Here is a 19,655-nt window from a genome sequence, read left to right as displayed (position 1 = left end):
AGAAAAACATGTGAAAAAATATTTACGCTTTTATATTACATCTTTTAATATAACTACTTTCTTTTAAAAAGTATTTATTTTGTAGAAGTCTTGGTTCTATTGCTTGTATTGTCATAATAGTTTGCAAGTTAACTACTTAGATCCCTATAAAAAAATATTTACTTGGATCAAAGTACATGAAAGTCACAATTAACAGAAAAATAGCAGTTATCATCTAAGAATGAAGCAGAATTACACGTCAGCAGTGCATTGATTCCAGGCTTTACCATTTACAGATGGCCAAAGCAATAAAAGCGAAGCTCTAATAATGTGTGCAATCTTGGGACTGAAGGACCAAAAAGTTTTCCATTTCTCTTGAGCTAAAAGGTCATCTTAAGTGCGTGCACAGGTCACCACTTTCTGAATGTGAGAAAATGAGGCATTTAAAGAGAACATTCGTTAAATACCTTCCTGGATTTGTTCCAGATCAAGTTTTTTTAAAAAAGAAGAAAACAATAAGTACTGTCTGCACGTTTATCGTGAGCTATCCTCAGTGACATTGGAGCTTCACTCCAATGTCACTTCATGGCCAACAATGACGCATTTAAAACACGATTCAGCAGATTTCCTTCATTTGAGCTATTACATTACTAATATTAGTTAGTTACATGTTTACAGCTGTCCAGTTTGGGTTTCTGGGTTTATAACTATCACATTAAATGCTAAAGGGTTGAATGTGTGAACAAAAGCTTTTCTTTTAGCAGTGCTTCCTAAGTATATCCTCAATACTTTATTAGGTGCTATAAAATGAGTAAATATTGCACTGAAGTCAAATTTCGTGCTAAAATATTTACTCAGATTACAATTTGGGCTCACCCATATGGTTGTTACATAAATGAAGCCAGTTGAAGAATGGGTAAATGTCACCGTGCTTCCTTTACCGCTTGGCAGAGCAGATGTCGAAATGTCATCATGTTCCTTTTAAAATCAACAGAAAAACCTACTTTAGTAAAGATTCGTTCGACCCTGATTTACTGAGCATCTGGTGTAGTGTTTAGCTTTATGCATGCTTTTAAAATAGTGTCAAACAATAAGCTGTCAAAATCACAGGGCGAAACAACACAGGAAATAATTCGCACAGAGCTAAAAGTTGCCACAGAAGTAATAAAGAAACTTAAACAAAGACTCGTGTTTGAAAGGATGCGTCTGCAAAATATTTTGTTCATTTTCTGAATTGACAATTTAGTGTCAATAAAGTCAGGGCACAGATGCACAAGTAGAAACTGTCTGCAAAGAACCATTTTATTGTCTAAAACAGAGAAGACCTTGAGTTATAGGCCAGTTACTCACCACACAGGAAGTTATTTTAGGTTACAGTGGGCTGCTTAACTCTGAGACTTAGAGACTTGATGCAACCTCAGTGTCTCTGCGCATACACCGGGAAGGAAGACATACTGCAGACACTTTCTCTCTATAACCATACACAAACCAAAGAAGCACAAAACTGCTGGTCACTTACTGATGAAGGTGTGCTTGCTGTATAATCTTCAGAAAAGGTGGGTTCACTTTGAGTTGAATGTTGAAATTCTGCATTTGTGAGTGTGTAAATGCTACAAAAGAACAAAGCGCAGATGTTTCTCTGTGCTAAAAATAGATGAAAATGTGTGAATAGGAAAGGGGGTCTTTAAAAGGCAAGAGCTGCTGCAAAAGATGAGAAACTCACTTTGATTAAAATTCAAGAACAAGATTTCAGTTGGTTTAAATTTGATTAAAAAGTCGTTTTATTCTGTATTATGAACATTGAACTTCCTAAAACTGAAGTGTGATTGAAACCGTGTCAAGTTAATTATGGTCAATTCTAAAAATACATATATATGTATGTTAGAAATATAAGGTGCCTCTAATTTTGATTCACAAAAATAATTACACAGAGCAAAATTGAAATATTTCACACTGCGTAACCAAATTACAGTCATAAAATGAAAACTGTCAACGAGCGCTTTTATTGCACAACCTAAAAAGTCAAGTGTGCTAAGTGAGTTTGATAAAAGATGCACAAAGAGCGAACCAATCTACTTGCTTCTAACTACCTGCAAATCGATACAAATCGATTAACGTGTGTCAACAGAGGGAAATAACTTTTAATGATAATCATCATAATTTGTTGATGGCGCTTCCTCACACTGAGCTTATTCTTGCTCTCTGCAGTTGATACGTTCTTGATCTCCGTAGCAAAGCCAGGTCACAAATCCTTAAGTAGGCTGGTGGTTTGAGTTGCCACAATCCTCTGCACCCAATTTCCATGGGGCACAAGTTTATTTTCCAGACTAACTGCTTAACCTCAGATGCTAGCTCCATGTATCTAATCTCCTTTTTCATATGTCTCGCCCCACCCCACTTCCCGTGGCCCAGTAAGCTCTGCAAAGCAGTCAGGCAGCCCCACAGAGTGTTAGACCACAGTGCCAAATCCAATACTGAGTTTGCTGCTTCTTGAGTCGGTAGCCTCTAATGTCAGCTGGCATTTTCACAATCCCTCAAATTGCTGAAATGTCCTAAATTCTATTTTGGGCAGGTTTCCTTCCTGCTTTCTGTTTTGTTTTCCTTCATGGCCAAAGAAAACTATCAAAAGCTGTCAATCAAAGACTGGTGGATAACTCGTGAGGATGTGGTTCTTTTCCTCTTTGTGCCCTTTTTGAAAACAGGATTTTAAAATTCATGGAATATTTTTAACCTCCTAAGACCCGAACTCTTCCACGGCAGCATTTTTAATTTCTCTTTGATATTTGGGCTGATTGGGACACGATGAATGTAAACACAAAGAATTACCAGATTTTTTTATTTTTACCTTATTTTTGTTTTTAGGAAAAATGAGAGCCACATCTGAGGATATTCGTTCACAATTTTGATAGAACGGTAGCAGAATAATGTCCTCGTAAGTGGATGTCAGGCCCTTGTAGAGCAAAATTTAGTATTTTGGTCTAAATATCCCAAAATGTGATGTCCACATATGTGGACGCAGGTCCTAGGAGGTTAAAATTTGAAAATTACACAAGTGAAGGAACTGTGACTGCACGAGTCTGTCTCAGTGCAGCGTGCTAATGCAAAAGCATAACAACTGTCTTTGTGCCCTTCAGCTGTTTCACTGTGAGATTGGATTTCAGTTCATTTGATCTGAGTGATCTAATGTGATCAAATTTAAAACGATTTCACAGCCACCTTTGTGATATTCACGAACTTGTGGACCACGTAAAATCTGCTCACTTTTATTCACTTTAACCCCCGTTTTTTGGCATTAAGAAAGACTGAAACCTCTGGAGCACCTAATTATTGAACTGTTAATGAGAAAACCGTCTGTGGCACATTGTGATTCAACAAGTATGTGCCTCTAAATTACAGAAGAAGTAAGACTTTTACTTTGGACATACTCTCGCTAGTGATGTGTTAACCATTTGAAATACAGTGTATTTCAAACAGTGTAAAGTTAATCAGATTTAACGTATATTAAGTTTATTTGATTCAAAATACACCAGCACCAGCATGTTTGGGGTAAGGAGTGTTGACCGGTTAAATTATTCATGGATTAAATTCTGACATTGTATACGGTTGTGAGTTTAAATTTTATGGATTTTTCATGAATTAATTGTTAGATTTTTAAGACAAAACTGTAAACAAAATTGTAAAAATCAGCAACATTATCTTGACCATACAGAGAGATACTTTTAGACACATGCAGTGATATTACCGAGTTGCAGGGAAGGCTCACGTTTGATCGTGTTTGATCTGGTCTTATTTGGGTGATCTACAACTTGTTCGGGATGCTAATTACTTTGCGTATTTAACCAAAATCTAATATCACGTTTCCTCTGCCTCCCATAATCCGCCAATACAGCCTTATTGCTCATTATGCTGATGACACTTGACCGAACCTTTTAGAAAAGAAAGTTATATAAAACAGTCATCACTGAAGTTTAGGTAAACTCATCTGTATGATTGAGCCAAGAGTGAAGGCAAGAGTGTGTAGCACTGACGCTGGTCTAGAAAAGTTATAAACTGAGTGTCCTCAGTTATTAATATGAGTTACCTCCATAAGCACCTCCATAAATCTAAACCAGGTCACGTCTCTTCCTTCAAATCCTGCAGAACCTCATTTTAAGTAGGAATAATGTTAATATGTGAACAATTATATTTAAAAAGTCAAATGTAATCATTAGCAAACTTGATCATCGTCATGAATTTTAACTAATACAAGTTTTTTGGTTTGTTTCTTAGATTTTTGGGTGTTGGGGGGGGGGGGGGGTCAGAACTGTTGACCATAATTCAGCTATGACCAAGAAAAACTCGTCAGTGTTAATTTCAATGACACTTTGTTACATGTAAACTCAGCGTGCTTAACATAAGATAAGAATAATTGAATAGTTCTGGTATTTTTGTTTTGCTTGGTTTTTTGTTTTTGTTTTTGTTTGTTTGATTGTTTGTTTTTTGCTTTTTGCTTTTTGGCATCATCAGTCCTTCCATTTGAAGAACAAACTCCAAAGCCAGGTGATAATGGAGGTGGGAATCACCATACATCCCACGATACGATATTATCACAATACATAACGCACGATACGATATTATTGCAATTTTAAAAAATATTTTGCGATATTCAGATTCTACATACATAAAGGTAAACTTTATCAATATTCATTTTATCTAATATCAAAGTCTCGCACTCAGTCTTTCTCTCATTTCAGTTTTATTGTTGACAAACTGAACGGTTTGTATTACAGTCTAGTCCAACTGAACTGAATGCAACCATCTGGTACAATTACAGCTATTCTGAACTATGCAATATGAAAACTATGCAGCCCCTTCAGCAACTGAAGAATTTGAAAGTAAATTAAAACAATACATAATTTTGCGTTAAATAAAAAAGTTTTAAACTTAATTAAAATAAAACATGTCTTAAATTAAAATAAGTAAACTGTCATGTTTATTGCTGCCAAAAACAAGTTAAACACATCTGGACAGTGAAGGAATGTCAGGATTGTTGCTCAGAAAAAGGATCAACATGCTCTGAAGTCAGAGCACAAAAACCTTTTTTGTAACAAAATATCGATTTCTGCTGTCCCTGTATCGATACATCATTAGCAAACAAAATATCACAATACTACACAGTATCGATTTTTTCCCCCACCCCTAGGTGGTAATGTCAAATGTCAAATGATCAACCTTCAATGGATGGATGGATTGAGTTAACATTTTTTTAAAAAGTGTTAAAAAAAATTGCTGAACAGTTTCTGTTATGTTAAAAATATAATTCACACCCGAAAGAAAACATCGTGGCTCCAAGTGACAGCAGCAGGAGGCCACAAACGGCTCTGTTTTGTTGTATATAATGACCTCATTCCTCTGCATGTGTAACTGTTGAGTAAGAAAAGTCCAAGGACAAACTGTATTGGAAGGCCACATTCTTTTGCTGAACACCCAACTAATGATGTTTTTCATTTTTGTTTCACCCCCTCGTTAGCTGCAGAGAGAGGGAACAGCCATGAGTCTGCTGTGATAATGGTGAGTTATGGCGGCCGTATCCACAGCGTTTCGCTGCTGGTTCCACATGAATGTTCCCAGGGGATACGCTGGGAGTCTGCAGCCCCCTGTGTAATTACCTTTTAGCACAGAAATGACTGAAGTGAGATTCTGCTCTGTCATTGTTAGTGCATTGTAAAAACAACACATTGTAGGCGACAAGGATTGTTCTCTGTGATTTAGTAATATCATTTCTAAACTGAAATTGTGAAATATTTTATATTAGTGTCACCAATTATACAATAATTTTCTCATAAGTTTACATGCACTCTGCTGACATGTGTTGGTTACTATTAATAATACTTGTTAATGAATTAATACATTATACGTCTATCATTTAAAAACATAAGAGGTTTAAAGAAATTAAAATAGTTGTTATATATTCTAGGTAAACGTATTGTTTGGGCGATTACTATGTAATGTCAGCACCAAGGTATTACAAGGAAATGCTCTGTGTTTAGAGGAAAGCTTCTTCTGTACTTTCCTAAGCGCTTAGGTTCACGATGCTTCTCAGAAGTGCAGAGCAGAACGACGTTGCATGGCGCAAAGTGCTAACACTCAAACGTAATGACCAAAGTCCTCTGGAAAGAGGAAACGGCTTGCATGTACATCAGAAAGGGACGAAATCTGATCTTAACTTAAAAACCTAAACGTATGTTTTTGTTCTTTTCTCATTCATCTGGATAACTCTATTGAACTCTATTGAACTCTATTGAACTCTATGATCTATATGATGATTCAAAGACTGAAAATGTCGAGTTAGAGTTGATTTCTACAACAAAAACATTATAGTTCAATCATATTCTGAAAAACTATTTTGAACATTGTATCATGAACTACAGCAAACTACAAAAATGTGTAACAGACCTGAAGTAAAATCTAATGTTGCATATCTCAAATGTTTTCTTTTCATAAAAGTGTTTTTAGCTGAGGAGGACTAATATCTGTTTAAAAACCTATACTGTTACTTTTTTTTATTTGGTTTAAATGTCGATTAAGGATTGCTTGCAATTTAATTTTCTCATTAAGACTGCGTTAGTCAGGTAGTTTAGATAGATTAGTTTAATAAATGGGGAATTAAAAAAATACATTTCCAGCCCAGTATTTTTAAAATAAAGTCTCAGGGTGCATCATTAGAGACAGAAAACATGGACACATGGTTTCCACAAAATATTCAGGTTGGGTGGTGCACAAATGTCTAATGGTGACACTGCACCTGCTGGACACAAACATCAATTTCCTTGTGGAAAAGTCAGTCTTGACTTCTCCTCATTAAAAGCAAAGGAGGTTTTTAACTAAAGGAGAGGAGCAGGTTTGATTCGGCACGATCAATGCACCCGTTAACTGTGTATTCACCGTAATCTCACCCATCTTTCCAAATTTGCAACAGCAGGAACAAAATACCAAACATGGTCACAATGCACTTTGTGTCATATGTCATTAACTCCCAGAAATAGACGCTGCTGATTTTTAACACTGTGTCACAAGCTATCACCTCTTTTTCTATGATGTGTTGGCTTTGGTGCCTGTGTAATTGTAAATGAGGAAATCCCTGGGGGGCAAGCAGCGGGTTATATCACCATAGTTGCTTCCTGTGCTTAGTGTAGTGTATGTGCATCGAAACTGCAAAGAGTTGCCTGCTCAGAATATGTTACTTTATACTGATGTTGAGGGCAAGAAAAGGCAAGTTAAAAAAACTACAACAAAAAACAAAAATAATGGCAATAATAACAGCAGGCCAGTGTCATTTCCCACTCTAAAGAAGCTGCAATTTTCTTTTCACAGGATCGCAGCAGAGCAGAAAGGAACAGAACTCAAAGATATGCTAACGACGTAGAGGAACCAGAGTACGACGTGGTGGATAACCAGGAAGAAGTGCTTAGTGTACGCATTCTTCCTGCGAGGCCCATAAATGATGACCAAGAGTATGCAGGTAGAAAGAAAGTCTTTCATTTCTATTTTAATGTTAGTTTTGTTCATACTAACATCTAGTACTGCTACTACCTCAGCTATAGCTTGATTTTAATTTCATGAGTTGAAAATGTATTTAAAGCGTCTTTAATGAGACCACTGAGAAAAGTTGTTTATTTGGTCCTAATAAAGCACATTAAAACATGAAAGTAAGAGGAGCTTAGTGATTATTATTATTATTATGTTTAATAGTGTTTTATTATTTCCTTTTTTCATTATTTCTTAAATGTATACATATACAGTGGATTAAGGACATACGTCCACAAGTAATTATTAAATGAATTGTTAAGCAGTTATCTTAATCTAAAACCACTAAAATGATTTTAATAATTCCCAAACTTCTTCAAACTTGACTTAAAGTACTATTTGTACTTGACACAGGGACACTGAGTCTATTTTACCTTCCTACACAGAAATGCTCTCATGAATGTAATTAGAATGAAGCTGAATGAGGTGCAGGGGAAAAAACAGATCTACCACAAACTGTGGTGAGAATGAAAGCAGCCTGGATCTGAGAAAGAGCTCATGCTGAGTGAGCATGATCTGCCAGTGGGTCTCCAGGGCCATCTGTTGGCTGAGTCAGACTGCGGGAGATTACAATTATCCAGCAGCTGAGGGGGAAGAGAGGGAAATGTGCAGTGCGAACAAGCTCGCTTTACTCTCCTGCTTGGATGTGGCCCGCAGCCAGGGGCCTCACAGCTGCATGTCTACAACTTTATAGTGAATGTGGCTTTTAAATTTGTTCACACTTGGAGCATTCTCCCTCTGTAATCAATACAGTCTGCTGCTGCAGTGCACTACTGGGACCGACATCGACCGACTTACAGGAATGATACAAACTCACAGGGTGTTTAAACTGTCAGCTTACACTGGAACTTCTTAAAGTACTATCATCACAGTCATTGATGAGAGTGTTTCTTTGGCTCTTAAGACAGGGATCTCCCAAGGTCATCATCAGCTCACAACCTTTCATCACTCTCCCCTGTAAGGTTTCTTTTTTGGTCTTCATTAATGAATATACAATTTGAATGCAACTACCTTACTGACCGTACTCCACATTTCGTTGTGCTCTTCAATCAATCAGGGAAACTCAAACATCCTCCCAAGATGTCCATCCAGAGAAACACCATTTTCAACAGGTAAACCTACAACGCATTTAAAATTGAGTGATTATTGTGGTAAAGATACTGAACAGTAACAGTGAAATTCAAATCAGAGACATCTTTGTTTACCTTGAAAAACAAAACTATTAAATCACAGTTAATTAACAGTTAAAATAACTTAATTACATAATCGCGCACATCCATACTTTGCCTGGTAACAGCAGCTTGTGCTGGCAAATATGATCAATGAAAATGAGAAAACATTGGATAAATATTGAAGGTAACTTAGTCTTTGCAATGGCTTAATAATTTCTCTCTTCTTGGTTGCTGCTCATCAAAGCACAGAGTCACTTAGACGGCATTACTCATGCTGAAAACCCATATGATGCAACTAACTTCATTAATTAGTTGCTGCCTGCCCTTGCACCTTTGCACTGCCAGAGTGGGCAGCGACTAGCTAATGAACATAGTGAAGCAAATACTAGCTCTAATTGTCGCTTAAAATCAAAGAAGAATGAAAAGAAAGTACTTCAAAAGAAATCTGAAGTTGTGTTTTACACTTGACTGACAAAGTAGGAAAGTCAACTCCACCTAAACAACTTGGGGATTTAGTGGTAGCTGTCGATATTCAGCTAGTTTTTAACTCAACCAGATAACATGAAGTTATGTAGTTCATTTCATCAGTCTGTATGTCTTTTTGTTGTATTGTTTGTGGTAATGCTCAGAAACGAATGGATAGGTTGACATGAAAAGTTTACCAGAGATGGCACAGAGGGCGGCATAGAGGTGACTGCACCACTGGGAAGGGCAAACATTTAAAATTAATAAACATTTCAAAAATGGGAGACATTGTCTTGAAATTCTTAAGAATATTTTTTAACTAAGCAGGATCTAGATATACCTCTCATCCATGCATGGTGTGGTGAGAAATATTCAGCCTCTAGTGATGTGCAGTCTTTGGCGACTCTTTTTTTCTGTTTAATTTAATGCAGCTTAACATAAAATACTTTTTTCTCATAGATTTACAGCTTCTGATCTCAGTAGATTTGGCATCCTCTAATACTAAAGCTGATTATTACAGATTAATTGAAGGATGCTGGTTGTCTTTAGTTAAATGTACTGTAATGTTTTCCGTAAACTGAGTAAAAGCTGATTCTGTCCCAGAAGAAGAACCTTTTCACCTTTGTCTTCTGTGTTTGAAACACAGCACCTGTGATAAATAGAGATCTGAAGCCTGGCCGACAAAAGATGAAAACAGGTAACATCTCAGCTGACTGAAATTGTTTTGCCTTTCTGGGTCACAGTTTAAATCTCATATTGTATATTCACGTGGTGTAGTTACAGATAGGAGGATCCCACCTGTGCCAAAAGGAGACCAGGTAACTTCACCTGCCAAACAATACAGTTTACTGTACTACTGTTTGTTTGCTTTTTTATCTTTCAATAAATTGTAATGCTGACAAACTATCAAAAAGGTGACCAACTTTTTCTCTTTCTAACATTACAGCACTCACAAAGGTAATTTGCTAAATTATTGTTTAAGTTACTCATTGTTGTATTTATCTGCCTTATGCACTTACTGTTTGATTCTTTGTTCCTGCAGGAGTTTGCAATCACCGTCACCTTTTACCCTGGAGTTGGTCAATGTCTTGTCTGGAAAGGCTCCACAGCAAGGTTGCAGGAGAGAGTGAGTACTGTTTTATTTTACATATAGAACCTGACACTTGTCCCAGTTCCCTGTGGTTTTAATTTGCTGGAGTTGACGATAACCCAGTGTGACGTTTTCCCTGCAATAATGGTGTAAAGCAAAAACAACACCCCACAGTTTGTACAGTGTAGCGATGACACCATCTGCTGGTTGGAAAGATTATCACAGAAAATGCTGGAGGCTCTTCTGACATGTTATTTAATGTCATTTGATTTCAGCAGAGAGCACGGGACCACTAGAAATGTAAGTAGCTGAAAATGCTGAACCTATAAGAAGGTGTTGTTTGCGTTTTATTCACCATCTCTTAACAAACTAAGTCCTATGAGAAATACTGTAAAATAAACATGCTTTCCTTATTCATATATACATTTGATTTTATTCTACAAATTTCACCAAGCATTGTCGTTTAACTCTCTTTTTATACTTTTAACAGGCAGAGTTTAGTTCACATATGAAAGGTAAGATAAAAATCACAGCCTCTTGTGATAAAGCGTTACCAATAATTGTTTACAACTGTATTAACACATAAAGGGTTTTTATTTTTAGGTCCACTCAGTTCTGAAAGTCTTACACCTGGCAGTTACAGGCATTCACTGGATTTGGAGTCTCACTTAGAAAGAAGGTCTGACTTTATATTTTCAGGCTTCTCAAGATGCTTTTTTAAATGTCTTATTTACATGCATCTTTTCTGTCTTTTATTTAGGACCCATCAAAGTCTAGGTAAGTATCTTTGGGCTCATCATTATCAGTCATTATACAGTTACTGACTTAATAAGTCCCCCCTGACATCTACTTAAAGAAAGGGTCCCATCAAAACGCCATCACCATGAATGGCCTCAGACGAAAGAAGACTTTGACCAGCACGACTTTGTCCCAATGGAAAAGCCTCAACAGGTACATGTGCTGCCACAGTCATGTGAAAAAGAAAGTTTTTGTTGAAGTATGTCTGTAAAGGTTCTCAGTCATCCAGGTCATCGTACTCTAAGGAGCTTGGAAGGAAGCGTCTGGACTTCTTTAAGAGACTTTCCCCCTCTCATCCAAGAAGCTTCTTCAGTTCTAAGAGCAGTTGGTGGATAGTCCCAGATTCCCAGCCCTATGGGAGTGTCCCCAAGAGGGTCATGTGCCCCGTATGGATCCTCTACCTAATCACATGAGCCAAGGTGTGAAAGTGTGTGTGAGTCACAATCAGCCAAGGTTTCAGGTGAACCCACTGTGAAAACTAGCCCAATGGGTTCACAACATGGAAGAGCCACCTCCACGGGACACAACTCGCATGCATCTAAAGGACAAAGGTCATTGCTTCAAGGACGCCAATGTTCACATTTTGGACAGAGAAGACAGAGGGTTTGAAAGAGGAGTGAAAGAAGCATCTATGTCCACTGTGAACGACCATCTTTGAACAGAGAAGGTGGCTTACAACACCAACTGACATCTATAATCCAGTTTTGAGTTCCCTCCCCAGACACCTTAACACCCACTCACATCCTGGGCCATTTAACCTCAGTAAATCACATGACAGTGTGGGGATAGGTTTCATAGTGGGTTCACCTGAAACCTTGGCTGATTGTGACCCACACCCACTTTCACACCTTGGCTCGTGTGATTCGGTAGAGGATCAAGAGGGGGTCCATGACCCTCTTGGGGACGCTCCCATAGGGCTTAAAATCTGGGACTCTCCACCAACTGCTCTTAGAACTGAAGAAGCTTCTTGGATGAGAGGAGAAACGTCTTCAAGGAAACTTAAAGAAGTCCAGATGCTTTTCTTTCCAAACTTAAAATTTTCATAGAACTCTAAAAAAGACATTTGAAAGGTTAAGTGATTCAGGATTCAAGAATGACTTTAAAGGACTTTACCAGTCCCTTGTGTCATTGTGGAGGGATTTTGGCCCACTCTTCTTTACAACATTGCTTCAGTTCATTGAGGTTTGCAGGCATTTGTTCATGTGCAGCTTTCTTAGGGTCCCACCGTCTATTTCAATCAGGTTGAGGTCTGGACTTTGACTGGGTCATTCGTTGTAGATTTGCTGCTGTACTTGGGATGATTTTCCCGGTTGCATGATCCAGTTTCAGTCATGCTTTAGCTGTTGGACAGATGGCCATAGACTTCACTTAAGAGTACTTTGGTATGCAGCGGAGTTTATGATCAACTGCACAGGTCCTGTGTCTGCAAAACAAGACCCAGCCATCATACCTCCACCACCAGTTGGTAAGAGGTGTTTGCACTGACATGCTATGTTTAGCATGTGGCAGCAGCAAGTATCTTTGCTACTATGAGTCACTTCAGTATTGCATAGACACAGTTTTTAACACCTATTATTCAGTAGGAGAGCTTAATTAGCAGATGCACTATTCTCTTCAGCTGGCACTTCTCCTCAACCACTTTGCTCCACCTTTCCCTCCAGCAGCTGAGCCAAGAAATTACACCTCGCCACGCCAAATATCTCCACTTTGGTCTCATCAGTCCAAAGGAGACTGTTCCTGAGATGTTGTGGTTTGTTAAGATGCAACTTTGCAGACTTGCAGCCATGCTACTACGTTTCTTCAGAAAGAAGTAGCTTTCTACTGGTAACCCTTTCAAAAAGGCCAAACATGTTCATTCTTTTTCTAATTGTACATTCAAGAGCTTTAAGGTTCAGCATGTTAACTGAGGCCTGTAGAGTCTAAGATGTAGCTCTTGGGTATTTTTCACTTATTTTGCAGCACCTAGCAATGCACAGTTTGACCTTAGGGTGAATTTCTTGGGGGAATCCACTCCTGGGAAAACTGTAGTATTGTGTAAACAAACACCTGAATAATCATTTCCAGCAAAATGCCAAAGCTTCTGTGTTTTAGAGATGATCACATGTGCTGATGATCAGGTAATCAAGTGTATTGGCATCACCTGGCTGCTAATTACCCCTTTAATTCCTATGGAAACAGTGGAGGTGTATCTAATTTTTCACAACTATCCATAATTAACCCAAACTAATCCTGTAATCAAGAATGATATCCATCACAACGTGATATTAACTAGCTTTGAATCCACTGATCAATGAACTTTTCTGGCAGACCTGTGAGGAAGATTGGTACATCGGGACATGTAATCGAGCAGATGCTGAGCACGCCTTGCACCTGGTGAACAAGGTATATGAATAAGGACTCTAAATATAAAAATATAACTGAACATGTCTTAAGCTTGGGCAGATGTTAAACATAGTTATTTGGATCTATATCAGTTGAAAGTGTAAAAACAACACACCAAAAGCACAGTTTAACAGGAGTATTCTTTTCTTTCTGTAACTCCTCCCATTAGGATGGTGCATTTTTGGTACGAGACTGCTCCACCAACAGCAACTTTGAACCCTTGGTATTGGTTGTGTATCATGAGAAGAAGGTTTACAATGTCAAAATTCGGTTTGTCGAGAGCACAAAAAAGTACGCATTGGGCACAGGATATCGTTCAAATGATGTGAGTGAACACATTTCAGAAAATGTTTCATTAAGAACCCTCAATCGCACTATATTTACTCTAATTCCCTTTATTTTTCCTCAGATGTTTGACTCTGTGGCAGACATCATCAAGTTCCACTCCATATTTCCAATAACACTTGTCAGTGGGAGAACCGCGATGGGAAACAAGTACCCAGACAACTGTGTGCTGACATTTCCTATAACAAAAGGGGATGTTGAACGGTTGCTACAATAACATGTGAACCTTGCCAACAAAGATTTGTCAATGTGCTTCTTGTGTCATGTGTGTTCACAGTTCCACAAAAACTGTAGCGCTGTCATTCTGAGCAAGTTGGGGTGGATGGATTTTGTAAAAGAAAAATATATACGTTGATCAGACGTACCTATAAATTCTGGTTATTTTGATAATAATAATGTGCTAATGGTTTTTAAATTAATCCCATAGACAAGTGGTTCTCAAATTCTTTGGGTCCAGTGACACAAAACCTCCTATAATCAAAATATCGATTTGGCTGGTTCTGCCACAGCATTCGAAAATCTTCCCACACCTGCTAGCTACCAGGCTAATAAACTAGCAAGTGATTTCATTGTTGCAGTGAGTCACAATCATATCAGTTCCTCCTGTTCCTCCATAATATGGTAGCAATTACTGGATAAAATATGCTTTTGTTATTGAATCAAATGGTCCCCAATCTGTAAAATGCACTTTTTAATGATCTAGCGCAATTTAACAAATTATTTTACAGATCCCTTGTCCCCCGGACCCAATTAGAGACCCACTTCTCTCTGACAGATAATAGTGATCTACCCTAATTATCCTAATTTAATGTCTTCAAATTGTATATTTTGTAGCAGCAATCTAAAATAAAAAGTCTGTAACTGTACAATTATACAAACCAAAAAGCTAGAACCAAATAGCGTAATCTTTGGTCATTTTTTGCTTTATATGGATATTTGTATAAACATATACACATATCTACTGAGAAATAAAAGAAATATTAAATATTAATCTCTTAAATACTAATCTGGTTTTTGGACAGTTGATTTGGAATTCAGTTAAACGCTGATCATGAATCCATATAAAAAAGTTAGCATTTTCATGTGTTTCGCCTCCTTGTATACTTTTCTTGGCAGGAATGGACTTCCATACCTACTTCACATTTTCCTTTCTTTTTCTTAAATCAGACTTACTTCCCTGTCCTTATTTTTAACCAGCACAATGCTGTTTTTCAGTCATGAACTGCACGAAATGTTATAAAGATTTTATTTTTATTTTATCACGATTTTATTTTAAATTATTACAAGAGTTGGGAAATTCCCAGTGCTAGGTTTCAGTTAGCTTGACTCAGTGCCATTCAGTGGCTCTGGCTTAAGTGCAGTGAATTGATTTAGAGCAGGGGTCACCAACCTTTTTGAAAGTGAGAGCTACTTCTTGGGTACCGATTAATGTGAAGGGCTACCAGTTTGACACACACTTCTCAAATAACAAATTTCCTCAGTTTAACTTAATTATGTGTTATCATTAATAATTAATGATATTCATCTATGTACGGACACTAATTATGTTAATTATTTTTCACCATAATTATAAAGAATGCAATTAGGAAACAAGGTAGGAAACATAAATATCAATATGCAACGCTTTATTTCTATATATCTCTGCAAGTATTTACATTTTGAAGTGATCACTTCTACAACATTTTCACTTACCACTAACAAATTTTAACAAATCATGCACTGTTACATACATTATTTTTGTATGTATGTAACATACAAAAAATCAACTTTCAAATTTTACAGAACTTTTCACCAAATTGGCAGCATTTTAAAGCAAATTGTCACATGTTACACTTAACAAACACATTTGTTTTTCAATAATTAAATTCAACTTTGACATGACACTGTAATGTTGCCACTGAGAACATCTAATATGGCTTTCTTTGTCTGTTAGTGGGAAACCTGGCATTGCATGCTGTTCACCAGTGTGTTGTAATCTGGGGTATAACTTGACACTGCAACTCTGAGTGAGTCTTGCAGATGTGCATCGGAGAGGCGTGTTCTGTGTTTGTTCTTGATGAAGTTCATGTCAGAAAAGGCTGATTCACAAAGATAGGTTGAACCAAACAGGCTGGCAACCTTCATAGCTGCTGTGCACACACCACTGTACTTTTCTGTGTCAACAAGGCACCAAAAGTTTGGTGCACCCTGACAGGCTTTGAGGTGGACATCATTTTGCAATGTTACAATTTCGATTTCCACCTGTCCAGCATCCAAGCTGAACATTGAACTTAGTTGCTCAGCAATGCATGTTGTGTCCACATTCATGAAAGGATTGGAAACAAATGAGACACATGGCTCAAGCTGATCAAGGTCACAAAACCTGTTCTCAAACTCTTGACCAAGTCGGTTTATGACTTGAGTGTACTTTTCTGCAACTTTGTCAAAAGTCTCAGATGCAGAAGCATTGTCTTTCAGCACCATCTGCACAGAGGGAAAGTGCAGCACCTTTTTTCTCTGTAAATGCACAGAGAAAATGTTCATCTGGGCTTTAAATCCATTTAAAGCACTTATCATGTCAGCAACAGTCTTACCTTTGCCTTGCAGCTCACAGTTCAAATGGTTCAGTTTCCCAGTAATGTCTGTTAAAAACGCAAGGTCAAGTGTCCACTCAGTGTCCTCCAGCAGAGATGTGTCTTCCCCTTTGGATTGCATGAACTCCTTGATTTCACCCAAAAGTGACAAAAAATGAAGCAAAATCCGTCCCCTGCTGAGCCATCGGATTTCCGTATGTAGTAGCAGGTCACCATATTCAGCTGACAGCTCCTCCAATAGCACCTTGAATGTTCTGTGCTGTTTAGCTCTGGAGCGGATGCTGTTTATGATCTTCACGACGGGAGTCATGACGTGCTCGAAGCCGATCACCTTTGCGCATAACGCCTGCTGGTGAATGATGCAGTGGTAATGCATGAAGTTTGGGAACTCTGTGTCACCTTTACAGTGAGCGATGAATCCCGTATGTCGGCCGATCATAGCAGGAGCCCCGTCGGTAGTCACTGATACCAGCTTTTCCAACAGTACCTTTTTCTTCGCGAAAAACTCCTTCACCGCGTTATAGATGTCAACTCCCTTCGTTGTTGTCTTTAGCGGCAGTAGTGTCAGAAGTTCTTCTTTTGTGGAGAAACCATCAAATACCATCCGGATAAAGACCATCAGCTGTGCTGTACTGCTGCTGTCGACGGACTCGTCACACTGGATGCTAAACCAACTGCACTTTGCCAGATCCTGATCCAACTGATCGGCCAAGTTCCCGGACATAGCCGACACTCTTCTAACAATTGTAGTTGCCCCCAGCTGGACATCAGAGAGAGTGGAGATTACATCGTTTCCATATTTCTCGTCTTCAAGCACAGTTTTTGCAATTATCATCATTGCTTCTTTGAAATACTCCCCGTCTAAAAATGCCTTCTTTTTCTTAATCATGAAATGTGTAGCTTTAAATGAGGCTTCGGTTGCTTTTTGAGAGTTTTTCACCGGTCTCGTGAAAAAAGACTGCTGTTTGCTCAAACCTGCCTTTAATTCGCGGGCCTTTTCCGCTCGCAGTGTTCTGCCCTTTGGGTAGTTAGCATGGTAGCTTGTGTGACGCGTTGGGAAATGTCTCTCCACCTTGTGCCGCTTTGCCGTTGCCACAGTTGCCCCGCAAATGAGACACACGCATGAATCTTTCACAGTGGTAAAAAAGAACTCTTCCTCCCATTCACTGTGAAAATTATATGTTTTCTTCCTTTTTTCCGCCATGTTTTCCTCATCTCCTCACCTTTGCCTTTGCTGGTCTTCACGGCAACTGTTTCCGTGGAGACCAGCTAGCACTAAATATTAGATCATGATCTAATATTTAATAATAAACATTTTTTTTATATATTATCTCTAACAAATTAACGCCAATGCAATTGTGATTAAAAAAAAATAGCAAGAAAAAATAAAAATAGATGCAGCTTACTGGTAAGTTGTTATGGTGAGCTATTTTTAGAACAGGCCCGCGGGCGACTCATGTGGTCCTTGCGGGCGACCTGGTGCCCGCGGGCACCGTGTTGGTGACCCCTGATTTAGAGAGTGCGCTGCAGTATTTCTGTTGGTAACTTAACTAAAGATAGCAAGTGAAACCATTTATAACATGGAGCTAAAGTTTACTAATTTTTACAATATAAGTGGGAAAATGACAGATATACTAAATAGCTAATTTAAGGCTAAACAAACTACTTCAAGTCACATGATTGATTGATTGATTGATTGATTGATTGATAGATAGAGTAACAATACTTTATTTATCCCGAGGGAAATTGTTTAAAAGGCTACCAGACAATCCGGTGTCATCATGAGCACCTTTTCTGACCATACATGGAATACACAAACATAACACTGGGAAGACAGGTAGGGGAGGTACGAAAAAAACAATGGAAATACACACGAGGAAAGAGGAGGAGAAAAAAGATATCCTCGCAGACTGAGCTCCTCGGGGAGAGCAGTTTGAGAACAGAAAAAAACACCTCAGCACAGAAAGCACATAAATCTTCACATCTTACAACCTAAAAGCACATGACTTGCAGCGGGGGGGGAGTCAGGAGTTAGTCCATGTACACAGCAGCCAGCCTTCCAGTGCTAGACAGATCCGCCTGCCTACTTCAGGTGGGAGTAAACGTTTGGAGGCATTGGGGGGGGGTAAGTGCGTGTCTGTGTACATGGGAGATTTGCGTGTGTGTGTGTGTGTGTGTGTGTGTGTGTGTGTGTGTGTGTGTGTGTGTGTGTGTGTGTGTGTATCCTGTGTTCAACTTGAGAGAGAGTTTCACCCGGTTAAGCAACAGTCAACAGTCCTCCAGCTGACCCATGTGACCTTGAAGGATAGGAGCAGATGGTCAAAAATAATGAACCGGTATGCATAATTACAGCCATACCAGATAGTAAGCTCATGGAGAAATGCAGTCAAAGTTAAAAACATCGATCGATTGATAGATGGCAGAGTCAAAGGAGAGAAACAAAGGTGCAGAAGTGGCTCAGTAAACTTGTGAGAGCATAATATGAACAATTTTCCATTAGTTTTACAAAACCAGAGTGACGTCATTTAAACCTAAACCATGGAGCTCCCAGTGCACAGCATTTGTGCTGATGTTAAGGAGGGGGAGGTTTCGAGGCTCTGTGGTTATTGAGTCAGCGAACCCCGTTATGCATTGTATCCTTCAGCACTGCCCCCACCCTGGTCATGATTTTTTTTTTTGGGGGGGGGGGGGTCTAAACACTTCCCCTTTCCAATAATAGTACCTACAGCTGTGGAATATCTAGGAAGTTAGGAATTTCACAAACTTATTGCAACAGTAATGTCCTATTACAATACCGATTTCAAATTCAGTGAGCTGTTTAGAAACAACCTATTATTTCACAAACGTTTATGACACACTGCATGGCTGCGTGCTTGCTTTTATACACTTATACTAATGTGATAGAAAACAACTTCAAAGATTAAGAGTTGTGGCCTAATAGTGTAGATGCACAATTTAATGAATGACGTCTTTTTAGGTCATATACTTCCCAAAATCTGACCTGCATAGGTCCGGTCCAGAGTCTTCCTTAGTCGTGATGGTTACATGATTGTTGCAGAACTATTGTTAACTGAATTAGCTTAAGCTTGAGCAGAAAAACTTCGCTGGCAATGTATGAGTTTAATTCTTCATTACCGTATTTATAAATGGATCATATAGTTGTGCATCAGCAGAAGTCAGCTGAAGGTCACAGTGATCTCTTTGGACGGCCCTGGACCCCGTATGTCTGTCCAAAAAGCAGACACTGCATTATGTAGATAGGAGATAACCCATTTAGGACTGTGA

The 19,655-nt window shown here is 38.5% G+C and overlaps 2 protein-coding genes across 2 annotated transcripts; one reads left to right on the top strand and one right to left on the bottom strand.

The window, feature by feature from the left end:
* The first annotated feature begins 1,416 nt into the window (after positions 1–1,416).
* Positions 1,417–14,551, top strand: clnk (cytokine dependent hematopoietic cell linker). Its single transcript, XM_080901612.1, has 17 exons — positions 1,417–1,535; positions 5,489–5,529; positions 7,333–7,480; positions 8,450–8,502; positions 8,603–8,657; positions 9,829–9,879; positions 9,960–10,000; positions 10,129–10,139; positions 10,225–10,308; positions 10,548–10,572; positions 10,763–10,787; positions 10,876–10,951; positions 11,033–11,049; positions 11,129–11,223; positions 13,378–13,452; positions 13,622–13,777; positions 13,862–14,551. Exons 2-17 carry the CDS (start codon positions 5,527–5,529, stop codon positions 14,012–14,014), a joined length of 1,068 nt encoding a protein of 355 aa, XP_080757738.1. The 5' UTR covers positions 1,417–1,535; positions 5,489–5,526; the 3' UTR covers positions 14,015–14,551.
* A 1,175-nt stretch (positions 14,552–15,726) lies between these two features.
* Positions 15,727–17,205, bottom strand: LOC308408807 (general transcription factor II-I repeat domain-containing protein 2B-like; the record flags this gene model as incomplete). Its single annotated transcript, XM_080901215.1, has 1 exon — positions 15,727–17,205. One exon carries the CDS (start codon positions 17,203–17,205, stop codon positions 15,727–15,729), a length of 1,479 nt encoding a protein of 492 aa, XP_080757341.1.
* Between the last annotated feature and the right edge of the window lie 2,450 nt (positions 17,206–19,655).

The sequence above is a fragment of the Rhamphochromis sp. 'chilingali' genome (genome assembly GCF_963969265.1).
Source record: "Rhamphochromis sp. 'chilingali' genome assembly, chromosome: 13".
Classification (NCBI taxonomy): Eukaryota; Metazoa; Chordata; class Actinopteri; order Cichliformes; family Cichlidae; genus Rhamphochromis; species Rhamphochromis sp. 'chilingali'.
This window is presented reverse-complemented; position numbering and strand designations above follow the sequence as displayed.

Coding starts and splice junctions, on each gene's coding strand:
- clnk (XM_080901612.1), top strand. Junction 10,573..10,762: donor AGCACGGGACCACTAGAAAT/GTAAGTAGCTGA, acceptor TACTTTTAACAG/GCAGAGTTTAGTTCACATAT. Junction 10,788..10,875: donor GTTTAGTTCACATATGAAAG/GTAAGATAAAAA, acceptor TTTTATTTTTAG/GTCCACTCAGTTCTGAAAGT.